Source organism: Malurus melanocephalus, unplaced genomic scaffold (genome assembly GCF_030028575.1).
Source record: "Malurus melanocephalus ecotype Western Australia unplaced genomic scaffold, MMel_1.1 scaffold_1, whole genome shotgun sequence".
In the NCBI taxonomy this organism is placed as follows: Eukaryota; Metazoa; Chordata; class Aves; order Passeriformes; family Maluridae; genus Malurus; species Malurus melanocephalus.
The window spans coordinates 8,755,949-8,769,469 of NW_026623233.1; the positions used below are offsets into that span (position 1 = coordinate 8,755,949).

Sequence of the window (13,521 nt, forward strand, 5' to 3'; positions counted from 1 at the left end):
AGCTACAASAGAGTATTTATAAAAGTAGTTAAACAAAAGGTAATGGCAGAAGYTTGAGGAATCTGTGAGGTTTCCTGAGTTGTAACCTAAAAATAGCACACATGCTCTTAAGCAGTAGAACTGCAGATGTCCAATACTTTTTGTGCTTCTCCTTTGTTACAYGGATCTTTCACTTCCTTTGGGACTGAGCAATTTTCTTCACACATCTGCAGCATTCTACAAGGCACACACATCTCAAAAGCTCTAAGCAGCAGTTTGTTAACCCAATATATATTATTAACCAATATATATTATTAATATATTATTAACTAGAAATCGATCCAAAAAGATTTTACTATTGACATGCACAATTTGATAAAAGTTACTTTAATATTAGTTATCAGGTGCCTGCTTTTCTCAAGACATTTCCTGGTTTACCAATAGTAGTATTGCTTTCTAGGATTCAACTTCAACAACACAGCAGGATTTTTAGAACCTTCACAAGCATTACTTACATTTTTTACTGCATCTGCATATTTCTGTTCATTGAAATAGTCATAAAATGTAGCCATGTAAGATTCCTTGAAATTGGCCTGAAATACAAAGTCAAAACCATGCATATCATAATACAGTTTATACAGGAAATATTATGGCTAACAGCAGTAGGTAAGCCACTGCAGGTAAAGCAGGTTTTTCTAGCCAGAAATTAAATAAGCAAAGTGCTACTTTCATGTTATACAGTACATTCAGTAGTACCAAACTTTTAATTTTAGAGGTAGCAAAATGCATTTCAAATATTACTTACTACATTTAATAATGCATTCTTCAAATGTTTCAAAATCCTGCTTTGGCTTTTAATTTCCTCCTGACAAAAGGTGTAAGAAAAGCAATTCTATGGTCTTGAAGGATTCATAATTGAGGTACACAGCCACCTACAGCTGCCTGTGTGAATCCTAACAAGACCCCAACGAMCCCAAATTGCCACCAGCTATAGCAGTGCTGTGCCTTAGGTACATTAATTTCATTCAAACACCCAGAGAATGGGAATGTAGATCTAATCTCACCASTGATAGAAAGAAAACTGAAATGGTATGAAAAGGGAAGTACAGCCCTTCCCCTTACTTGGATACTCAGTTGAGTTTTAAAATTCTGAAACAATCTGTCAAGCCCTGTAGAGCTGCTAATCACCTATCACAGAAAATCAGAGAACTTCACAGGTTCTCCTGATCATTGTATTTCTTCCAGAGGAAGGAATGAAAAGCTCTGAAACAGACTTCTAGGTTGGTCACACAATTTTGTTTTACTGAAATCTAGTTCAGATTGACAGATTTAGTTTTCCTCTAAGCATGAGAGGCTTATAATCAAAGCAAGCATAACCAGTTTTGCATAAGCCTAGTGCAACTCAAGCATTTTAAAGGCTTAATTACAATTAATGATAAAAGATTTAAAAAATCACTTTCCTAAATTAAGCCATTAAATGAAAATGGCATACTTACAGATTTAGATTTTGATAAGCTGCCTAATGTTTGAATGGTTTTAGAGATAAGTGTCAAAGTTCGAGAAGTCTGAGGATCCTAGGAAAGAGAACAATATTACATGGACTAGCTATTTAAATAAATGCATATAGGAAGGTAAACGATATTTCTTCTTTCCTATTTGAGAAAAGTAACAAAAAATTAGAAAATAAAGAAGAAAATAAAAGCAACTTTTTTCCTGCAGTGTTTTATTTTAAAAGGTTTTGACTCTGAAGCCATCCTGCTTCCACAGGCACCCTAATGACTTTCAGAGATCCAAAGGCAATCAGTCACAAAACAAAAAAAACACTGTCCACATCCTCCCCACTCCCTACAAGAACACCTACTAGAAGCCTGGTGTATGTTGCTTAACATCCCAAATATTTCCAACACTGCTGCCAATCAATCCAGCATTAATGTGATGCAGTAAAAATGAAGCAATGACCATCTTTTCCCCAGCAGCTTAGACTATCTACCTCATTTGTCCCTAAATTTTACACTTCTTGTATCTCCCAAGTTTTTCACATACAAAGTCATTCAACATATGCTTCATACTCAAGACAGATATAACACATCTTTGAACTAACAAAGGTACTTTTCCTAAAGGCTATTAAAAGCATTGAAGAAAAAGATCTTGGTAGACAATGGTGACAGAACCATAAACATAGCTAGAAAAAAACTGATACAGTACTTACTGGATGGTGGGGTGTAAGCTGAAAGAGGTTTGGAGAAAGAATGGCAGGAGCAAAGAACCTCAGGAAAATAAAGCTGCTGACAGCTGTATACCTTACATCTAGGTCACCTATTAAAAAACAAAAACCAAAAACCTCTACTCAGCATTTCAGTAATCCTTCCTGAAAAGCCTCCTGAAATTATCAGAGAGCCTTGAGAGAGCTAACTGGAGCATGTGCTGGATAATGCATATATTTGCGAGTTACGGGATTAACTGATGATAGAGGATTTGGAGCCAGAGATCAGCTAGCCTAACCCAAGGAAATGTCAATGAGAGCCTCTTTAAAAAATAAGCAGGCTCACAGCATAAGCTACGMGAACACCATTCACTTTTCTACCACMCAGGGAATTTCACAGACATCTGCTATTCCATATATGCACTGAAGTATGATGAATAATTTACAGAGTTTATGAAATGTTCAGCACAAACGCCAATACTCAGTTACCTACTTATAGCTCTGAGCACAAGTGCTGTACAGACTTCTAATGTATCCATTCCAGCTGGTAGTTACGGAAAATACATTTTACTTATTTATTTAAACATAAAATAAAGAGCATGACAGCACAGTCAAGGGTTTTCTGCTTGAGCTTCCCTACKCCAAAGTGACTGATTTAAAGCTGAACTCATATTACTCTCTCTAAAACTTCCTTACTGTAAACTGCTTCCCTTCATGAAAATACATAGGTTGGTTGTTTTGCTCAATTCTGGTTTTACATTGCCCACTTACTGTCACAGAGTCAAAACAACTAGGAGGGACTGGAAACAACTCTCTCTTGACAAGCAGAAAACCTTTGCAGTACATGGGCTCCTAGAGCAATAAGCTTGCAGTAACTCAAATTTATAGACTGGCTTTTATTACAGATTGACATAGGTGCAGAATATAATTCCACTGCATAGAAACTGCAGAATGAGCCATTAAAAAACCCTGAACATTTGAAAACTGAGTATACTTTGCAAATACTGAACCCATAAACACGTACTATCATAATGATCTTTTTAAATGCTGTTTTCCCTTGAGAAATGTTTAAGAAAAAACTCAAGTCATCATTAAAAATCATGAATAATCAATGAAAAAACAGAATTAGCACACTGCAAAGATTATTTTGGATAAGGTGCTGGTCACCAGGGATCATGCAGACTGCTAGACTATACCTGTGTTTAAAAGCCATCAGTTATGTAAAATAAAACAATATATAGAGACTCACCTTGAAAACGTTTGGCAGCTGATTCTCTCAGTGAAAAGAAAATATCACACATCACTGTAGGGCAGCTAACACCAGATTTTGTAATTACAGTAAAAATGCGATCAACATATTGCCTCAGATTTTCCTGAAAAAATGCAAAGATGATGACAAAATTAGTATTATTTTCTGCTGTGGAAAGTGGTACTATTTCTGGTTTTATTCATAGTGGAATCATTAAAAGATTCCCACTTTCAACATTACACACTTGAAAACCAAACTCTGGCGCAATTATACTGTTTGGGAAATTCACATATTCAAATAGAAGAGTGAAAATATAATTCCTATCAAATCAAACRTTAAATTATACAGCCGTGTGGCATATCATTCCTTCTGGTAGCACTATTTACTACATAATCAGCAGAATCATAGGATCATTGAAGCKGGGAAAGACCTCTCAGATCACTGAGAGATTTTCTAACTCAGCACTGCCAAGTCCACCACTAAACCATGTCCCCAAGTGCCACATCCACGTGCCTCTTGCACATTTCTAGGCATGGTGATTCCAGCACTTCCATGGGCAGCCCGTTCCAGTGCCTGACTGTCCTTACAGTGAAGAAATCTTTTCCAAACTGCAATCTTAACCTCCCCTGACACAACTTGAGGTCYTTTCTTCTCATTMTGTCACTTGTTACTCTGGAGAATCCAACCCCCACCTTGCTACAACCTTTTAGTTGTAGAGAGAGATAARGTTGCCCCTGAGYCTCCTTTTCCTCAGGCCAGTCACAGGCTAARTTATCCTTGTTCTCAGGGTGGCAGAAKTCATTAACTTTTTACAGATCTTGCATTTGTAGCACAATGCAAAGGTGTTGTAAAATAATTAAAAGGGTGGTGTAAAGAAAGCTTACAGTGTACTCTCACGAATGACAAAATTATTTGCAAAATCAAACTTCTGAGGACCTCAGTTTAACCTGATGGCATAAACAGATATTGTGTCTTCAAAATCTAATGCATACCCTGTTATTTTCCAGGTTTTCACCATCTTTTAATTTCACAGGATCAATTTCACAAGGTTTATGGACCTGGCAGATCTAGGAAAAAAATACAGTGAACAATTTGTAAGTTTATCTACAAGGTTTTATAAAAAGCAYGATCTGTTAGCTTTTGTGATGTGAGGTAAAAAGGCAAAAGTCAATTTTATAAACAGTACTTTTTGACAGCAAAGGTAAATTATGAGTGATCTTAATTTTTTTCCAAAAGGTAGCTTTAATTCATTCTACTATTTCCTTCAGCTGTTCTTTAGGCTCTCTCAAATAAGGCTGTTCAAGAAAAGTCCAATTTTTCCAAAACAGTCAACTTTGAAAGTATATCCATATTCTTTAAAACTTGACATTTTCTCATAAAACTTTAGGACAAGAATAGCTGAAGAAACTGTCAAATCATTTAAAGGAAGTTTGTGGTCTGAAAGCATTGCCCAATTAGTGCACTAAAATACCCACACCCACCATTCTGGACTGGATAGATAATAAACCATTGTCACAACATATGCATCACATGCACAGTTATCTAAGAATAACTGTATCCCTTTACAACCCCGGGATGAAATGCATTACTTACAGCTTCACAGCAGCTGTTATTAATTTCTCAGAAACAATAAATGCTAGTTTTTATAAAATTGAGTAATTTAGTTTAATAAATATAAWTTTTTCTTTTCCTTTAATGCAATCCAGCTGTTTCTGAATTGGGCAACTCAGCTGTGGCTAACCTAAYGTATAGGATTTTAATGCAGAAACAGGCTATTAGGCATTATTCCCACAACGTGTTCTTAAAATGAGAAGTAATAAATAGTACTTGTTCTCTGAAGGCCTTTACAATGACTTTTTACCTTTTAAATAAACAGTCTAAACTATTCTTACCTCATCTATAATTGGCTTCAGTGTAACTTGCAGATAATGCATCCCTGCCAGTTTCATTGTCTCATCAATGCACTTGGAAGTTAATGAGTTTCCTCTGAAAATGGTGTTTGGATCTCTGGAAGTGAACAATTTTCTGCAATGAACTTTCTTTGCAATGAACTGCTAATACATGGAAATAAAAGCAGCAGTGAAAGGTGACAGAATCCTGGGTCTGAATACACAAGCAAAGCCTCCCTTTGACACCAGCCTGCCATTAAACATGGCCATGCAGCATATTGTGCTTTTCCAGGGTATAAGGCAAAAGCAGCAGCTTTGGAAAATCCAGAGGGACTGCAGATCCTCTTTGTATCAGCACAGTGCACTATCCAAACACAGAGGCTCAAACCAAAGAGGTTTATGCAAATGTAGGAAACACATCTGTTTTTACATGCTGCTGAGCAGTGTTAGTTTGAATAAGGGAAGGAGRCAGTGATTTTACTCTCACAACTACACTGGACATTACACATGACCTACTACTTCCACCTACAAAATAAGTATTTGTGAGCTGGGAGGAGGAGGTTCCAATGACACAGCCATATTTTCTAAGAGACTTAGAGCACTGTTCTGTGATAACAGAGCACAAATCCCAGTTCAGCCCTGAGAACTGTGTGGCAAGGTGSCATCATGCAGACTCTCAGGTTCTTGTAAGAAGTTCTTTGCACAGAACTCATCTTGTACAAGCCACACAGCCTCTGCGACTGATAAAGCTTCAGCCAGCTGCTCTATCATGTACCTGCACCTCCTTCCTTTACAATTTACATTATGCAAATAGGTACATAATCAATAATCTCATCTACAATACATACAATCCACACCTATGCTTAGTAGCAGCAGATCAAATCTGGATCTGAAGTTATTTGCTTGCTCTTATATACACACAGATATATTTTGTGTTTTTTACAGCTTACTATTATGGTTGTACTCATTTACAAGCAGTAAGTAACAGGATGAATTATTTTGCTGGATTCATCATTTTGTTTCACAAAGAAAGGAAGGTCACTGCCTGTTACAAATGCCAGAAAGCCCTGAAAACACCATCTTTGCTGCTTTATCACAAGAACATGACTGAGCAGGGCACAGCAGGTTTCCTCTGCTGCAGCAACCATGCTGTTTCAGCCAACCTGCAGCTCAGGAAAAATACACCTATCTACCAGAGGGAAAATACTCGACTCTCTGAAAAGGGCCAACCCACAAAAGACTTTATTTTGTACTGAGGWAGTTTACAGTTGGTATCTGTCATTCCTTCCCAATTGTCTTTTCTACTGTTAGTCAAGAGCATGACTACACAGGCACAAGGTTTGTGGCAACAGAAGTTCTTTAGGACCTGCTTGGTGTGAACACTAGATCTTWCACTACTGAACTATCAGCCCAACAGTAAGTCAAACAAGGAACTTGAAAGAAGCAATGAAAAAAACCCAACTTCATTTTCTGCTGTCCCACGCCAAACTCAACCCCACTCTTGATCCTTCACCCTCGAACTGGAAAGATTAGCTGCACAGCTGCCTTAAATATTCATGATTAGGAAGAAATTTGCTTTTTGTTTTGAACAAATTTAACAAACACTCAGCACTAAATGATTTATTAGCACATGATAAAGCTGAAATTATTTCATATGAAGAGCTGAAGGTAATGCAGAATTTCAGTAATCAAATACACTTAAAACTGAGAAAAGTGAAAATCCCTGCTCTCAGATGTTAGAACAGTCTTGCAAATCATTTTCACAAAAATGATGSGAACTCCTCCTAAAGGTCAAATTCACCAGATCTTGAGAGCAGCAAAAGAATTTATAAAGAACTYTGCCACTCAGCTAGGAAGAACAGGAACCACTCCAACATGTTTGGAAACTGCACATTTCTAGAAACAGAGTGGAGGATTCTAGCAGCAGCCCATGCAGATTAGGTAGGTTTGACAGCAGTTTGTTTTTGGTACTTACTGAGTTCTCTTCACTTCAGCATTTGCAATGGCACTTATGAAAGGCACGATTCTGCCATAGTGCAAGAAAAGCCGGACAAGAGGTATGGCTGCTTCCTGTTTTTCTCTGCAAACTTCACCCAAAATGTGTGCAGCTGAGGCTGAAACAGGCTGAACAGAGGAAAATAAAATCTTTTAGCACTCCTTCCTGAACAAGCACCCTTTATTTCTTTTCCCATTAGCTTCTTAATGCAGAACCCCACACAACAGTTGAAATGGCCAAATGTCTGAACAKAATGTGGGAGGATGTCACATCCCCRTTTTTGTGGGTTGTAAGTTCTGGTCACAAGAGGGCAGCAATTTAAAAACTCTTACAGTACAGTCTCTTTTTATGCCCCACATTTTTAATGGCTGTCTTTTCAGTAAATGTCACTTGCCTGGGAAGCAAGTGAAGAGGAAGAACTCTATCTAACCCTTCGCAATTTCAAGTCACAGTCAGTACAAAACCCAGTTCTTGTACTGAAAAAACAAAAGCACCATTACAACTGTAGAAAGTATACATAAGGGCACACATGGTCCAACTCTCTGACATTTCAGAATTAGTTCTTGGTTTGGGTTTTTCTCAATTAAGCAAACAAACCTCCCCAGTAAAGAAAATCGAGCAAACTGATGCTCACTTGTCATTTTCCGATGTAAAATTGAAAAGATACAGAATATGCAGCTGCTAAAACCACTGGGTTTCTGGGTGTGCCTTCACCCATCACACTGCATGTAGATAAAGATCTCTGTAAGGACTGAAAACAAGCACCAGGGATATGCAGAGCTAACAAGGCTCTGAGGTTTGAAAAGCAAGAGCTGACCTCTCTGGTAATTACACAACTACGCTGCCAGCAAGACAGTGACAAACATTCAGAGACCTCTGTGAAGTTGATCTGCAAGCTAACAACAGTACAAGCAAATTACCTCAACATCTGCAGATTTGAGCAGGATGTCTCTCAGCGGACTGTAATAGTCTGAGGAAAAAACATGGTCCTCTGTGTAAACCACATTTAACCTTAAGGAACCGAGGTCATCAGGTTTCAGTGACTTGTTACCATTATCTCTGGGCTGCAGGAAATACCTGATATGCAAAAAATAAGACAGAAACTTCATGCTGAAACACAAGATTATCTGAGGCGATGCATAAACATATAGAAATTGTACACATACGCAGAGCATTTATATATATATATATATCAAACTCCTGAGGGTTCTGAATCAGACTTCTTAATTAAGTTTACCAGTCTATTTTGCAACAACTGCAACATGGGAAGTTCTGAACATAAAGATTTATGTAGATAGGATAAAAAACCACACACTAAAACCATAGCACTGCTGATGAACTGCAGTAAATAATATAATAAAAACAACATATTAGAACTCCCACACACAACAGAGGCAGACTGAAGCCTCTAATCACATTATCAAAACTTCTTGTTCTTACACTTGCTAAGATTACTTTGGCTTGCTTACAAAATAGATACAGATTAAATCCATTTAAACTTTATCACATAGCAGTAATTACTCTTAMGTCTTTAGAGCAGACATATGTTTCTACTTATTCCCCAAAAGAAAAATGTCAAATACCATGCTTCATAAGAACTAGACTGTCGGAGAAATTTCAGAGGGAGTCTAAGTTCTCCCAGAAACTCATCACCAAACTTCAAGTTACTGGCATTCCAAAGATCGACCCTGTAATAAAAACAAATAATTTATAGATATTATTAAGAAATTAAAAAAAATCCCAACCTTTTTTCCAAATTTGCTGGGTTTTTTTTTTCCCTCAAGTCTGAGCTAGAAATACTTGAAACTGTACAGCAATGGTTTCCAAAYAGTTTAGATATAACCTTACTTTAGATTTCTGAATCCTTACAATTCACCYCCATAAAACATTAGTGAAAAAAATAATTCAAATTAACCTTGTTCATCTGTACTGTTTCCTCTGTCCATACTGATAAAGATTTAGCAGGCTATCTGGCTATCTCAGATAATGGAAAAACACRGGTGAAATGGACACCAGGGGRAAAAACCATGAAGTTATTTAAGGAYTCCATATAGTCAGTCTCTGTCTAACTTGGGATTACTAAAAGCTAAGTGGCGTCTTTACAGAGTTAGGCTGAATGTCTACACAGTTCTTCCCAGTTTCTAGCTCCTAGGAAGATTCCTGTGTAAAGCATTCATATTTATGGCACCTAAACTAATTCTGTAGAGATATTCAAAGCCTTAGGACAGTTCTACCATTCCATATAATCTGTGTACTGACCAAAGCCTACACAAATTTTGGCACTGCGTCCCTCACATGAGGGAAGTCCTGATATGCATCTCTAGATGATCCCTTCTTCCCTTTCATACGCCTTTAACATTTGGATGAAAAACAACTGCACTGAGATTCAAAGCAAAAGCACTGGTGTCCAACCCAGCATGTAGGTGAATGCTACCAATGCCCACCTTGAAGCAAAGGTTTCAAACTCCAGGGTAGTAGTTTCTGTATGTATTTTAAGTTTTCCTCTAAGAGCTATTTTTATTAAAAAAACAAGATCAGCTGACTCTTTTGCAGCTAAGTGACAGCTTGAATGTGCCTTAAGCTTTGGGGGGACAAAAGAGGTACATGGGAAGACATAAAGGTTTTCAAATAATGACARTTTTTAGAAGAGCGACTTTAACTTGGATAAGGTGCAAAGTCATCCAGTTGTGGACATATTTACACAAYCCTCCTAGTGTCAAACAGGTCGCTGTAGACTGGCTGAGGAACAGAAGGTGACAGTCCTTTTTACAGTTTATCTTATCTTATGCAATCACAGAAGATGTTACTTTTAAATCTCCGAGCCTTGTTTCTCTCAACAATGTCTCCTGCATCAAGGAGAGATCACACTGCACGTCTGCTAGGTAAACTTCTTCAAATTCTGATCAATTGGACAGTATTTCTGCAGGGCAAGAATTCTCCAAAAGGAAAAAAGCTGCCTTGAAAATTCCACCTCCTCTCTTTCTCCATATTTGGTGAGTTATTATCYTGCTAACCAGTTCAGACAGCTAAAAGCAGCTCCAGGAGGAGAGGAATCTTTAAGCCTATTTACACAGTCAGACTTACAATTTACTAAGTATTTACAGGCTACTGCTTTCTAGTTTATCCAAACTTTTTTCAAGATGCCAACTAGCAATAATATGTTCAAACACACCCAGCCAAAGAGTTTCCCCACAGTTACAGTGAAAAAATCAGTGTAAAGGGTCTATACAAGAGGAATAAGAACTCAAAGCAGATCTCACACTACACAATAAGCAAAGCAGGCATGCAAATTCCTAAGTTACTGGTTTGTGCTCTTGGAATACAAAGAATAAGCAGCACTTCTTAAAAACCTTAATACACAGACCCCAGAGTCTAAAAGATTACTGTTTCCCAARATTTTTAAAAGGCAAGACTATGACAAGTGTTATTCTGATCCTGATCAGATTGTAGTCACACAAAGTAACAAACAGCAGAGAGGAGGAGGAGAAACAATGAATTCACAAGAACATCTGGTCCCCAAGTGTTGATATGCCCTGCCTACAACTTCCTACGCCCACTCAAAAAGAGAAAACTTTTCAAGCTTTAGAGAGAAATCATGAGAGACTAAGTCTCCTCTCTACCCTGTGGAATTGTATTTTTCTCAGGAGAGAAAAAGAAAACAAATCCCCAAACCCATAAATTGTATGATCTGTCCAGAGGGCATGGGGGCAATCTAACTCTCACTAAACAGAGTGGAGGAAGTGAGCGGGGGTGGAARGGGAACCTGAGATGGAAACAAAAACACACTGTCCTATAAGGGACAAAAGCTCTAAGGAGAATTTGCCCAACCAAGACTAACTCTTTATCTGCTTTTGTCTGTTATTTAAGTGCCTAATCTTTYTCCAACTATTCTGAAAGCCTCCTCTCAAACTATTCATCTTTACCACACTGTGATATATTGGTTTTCAGGAATGACAGACTTTGCTAAAGCTCAGCTCCACAGACATTATTGTTGCAGGTGAATCATTGTCCAGAAAATATACTTAGCAAGTAAAACAACTGTAGTTTTACAGTCCAGTAGAACAAAATTAGAATAATTCAAATATTATGCAATATGTAACCATTCTACACCAATGTCTGGTGTCTCCTTCAAAACTATCAAAAAAWTTATCAGAGAATCCCAGCTTTCATTTAAAATCAGTGCATGGCTGAGCATTAGAGTTAAAAAGACTAGACTGGGACTCATGACACAAGGTGTAGTTGCCCATTTCATCACATACATCCCATGGATTTTGGGGCATGTTACTTCATACCTGTCCACAMCATGCTAAGCTTTGCAGAAACACARTYTAGTGCTAGGACYAGGTCACCTGCTGTGCTGCAAMACTGACCACCAAAGCAGCTGAGCACTGCACCTGGGTCTTTGCTTTTCGTCTCATGAGTTAGCTGTGGGCTGCCCCTAAACCAGCTACCCTTGCACTGCCTGACACAGCTGTTCTATGTGAAAGAGCACAGTTCTTGCCTCTCTTATGGATGAATAGTTCCCCTTTCCTGCCTCATAGAGTCATGGTGAGGTCTGTTAATGGTCTTGTAGKGCTGTGACCCTACATTGACAGGGTACACGAACCAGCAGCTGACTGTCAAACCAGAACAGCCCCCAGTCCATCCATTTGTGCATACAGGTGTGTCTCTGCTCTGTCTGGCTTGCTGGGAAGAAGTATTGTTCCTGGTCTCCCCTCCTTTCCTTACAGCCAGTCTTGCCTCCAAAAGAACTGTGGAAATTTCTGGGAGATGCCTCACGGCCTCTCTAGAGAGAATACCTGAGGAGGGAGGGGGTGCTACTACTCTTCCTCCAAACACCAACATAAAAGAGAGGGGAATTTCTCACCACCTGATAAAGACACAGCAGTTTTCATCTACTGTGCATCCAGATCGCCAAGTCTCCAAGTTTCAGTGGTATGTGATGCTAAGATGCACATGCACCTCCTACTGTATTTTCTCCACTCTTCATAYTCTCCACAGCCCCTGCTGACTGGCCTCAGCAGGTTTTAAAATAGCTCTAAGATGGTGGCACAGGGTGGGGCGGGGTTGTTTTGGTTATGAAATCAGAACTTCTTTTTTCCTGCGCAACTGATTTCACTTTTATCATACAAAATCCTGCAATGAAGGGTTRAAGTTTGGAAGGCAAAAGAGAAGAGAAACTGTCTCTACCCCAGAAAAACTCTGAGTTCAATGGTTTCCTTTCAGGGAAGAAGGACCTCATATAGGTTGTTAAAACTAAGTGATAAAAGAAAATACGCTTTAACTGAGAGCATGACAGAGCTCTGGGCTGTGCTGGGAAAGTGATGGAGGGAGGAAGAGAGGAGAGGGAAGCCCTGACATAAAAGGCTGTGCTTAATGACAACTGCATATTAGCACAGCGTACATAGGACACAAAGGAAAATAATAAGGATCTCTCCTGCATCAGAACCAACACACATATTCAAGATACAATCTACAGGACAGTGGAGGACAATGAACATACTGATACAGTGACAAAAACTCATCTTGATTTATCAACCATGCTTGCCACTTTGCAAACAGCATCTACTACAAACTTAGACAACTTTGGAAGACAATTTTGTACTAATAATGTATTATATATTACCTAATCTCCATTTTGTCCACTTCATCAACATCTTCAATGTCAAAATGGGATTTCTTGTTGTAGCTACTGGGTCTTGTAACCTAATAAAAAGGAAAAAACTTTAACAGCTTGACCTGATAAAAAAACATTCTGATGTAAGTTTTACAAAGCTTTTGGAAGAGTTGGTATTTTACTACCATCAGTGACTTTTGTTCTGATACTGAAAACATTCATGCAAGTAAAGTCATGTTGACTAAACAGATTACTGACTAYACAAAAGTGGTGTTTATACAATCATATCTAAGAGTAAGCAGATATGCCATACTTTTCTTATAGAGAAAGACCATCTTTAATATTACTACAGCATTTTTAGTTTACCTTGACAACCAGAAAAACACCATTGAAAGGAGCACCACTTTCATAATCCATCTAGGGAAATTAAAGGGCAATTAATATTAGGGTTTTAAACACAGCTCTACAGGATGACTTAAGGCACTCTGCAGAGGGTGGAGGAGGAACCAAAACCACCCTTAAAACATTTTTTGCAGTGTATCCAATTAAAATTGGAAAGTTCTTCCTGTCCTGATATCMTGGAAGTCA

At 38.2% G+C, this 13,521-nt stretch overlaps 1 protein-coding gene across 1 annotated transcript in view; it reads right to left on the reverse strand.

Moving 5' to 3' along the window:
• RASA3 (RAS p21 protein activator 3) overlaps window positions 1-13,521 on the reverse strand; it is a 128,639-nt gene that overhangs the window by 13,943 nt on the left and 101,175 nt on the right. The window contains exons 8-17 of the mRNA XM_057363698.1: window positions 12,943-13,022; window positions 8,900-9,004; window positions 8,237-8,393; window positions 7,296-7,444; window positions 5,324-5,438; window positions 4,424-4,498; window positions 3,432-3,555; window positions 2,189-2,295; window positions 1,476-1,553; window positions 495-572 (exon numbers count right to left, since the gene is read on the reverse strand). Coding sequence (XP_057219681.1) covers window positions 495-572; window positions 1,476-1,553; window positions 2,189-2,295; window positions 3,432-3,555; window positions 4,424-4,498; window positions 5,324-5,438; window positions 7,296-7,444; window positions 8,237-8,393; window positions 8,900-9,004; window positions 12,943-13,022 — 1,068 coding nt within the window. The remainder of the gene's footprint in view (window positions 1-494; window positions 573-1,475; window positions 1,554-2,188; window positions 2,296-3,431; window positions 3,556-4,423; window positions 4,499-5,323; window positions 5,439-7,295; window positions 7,445-8,236; window positions 8,394-8,899; window positions 9,005-12,942; window positions 13,023-13,521) is intronic.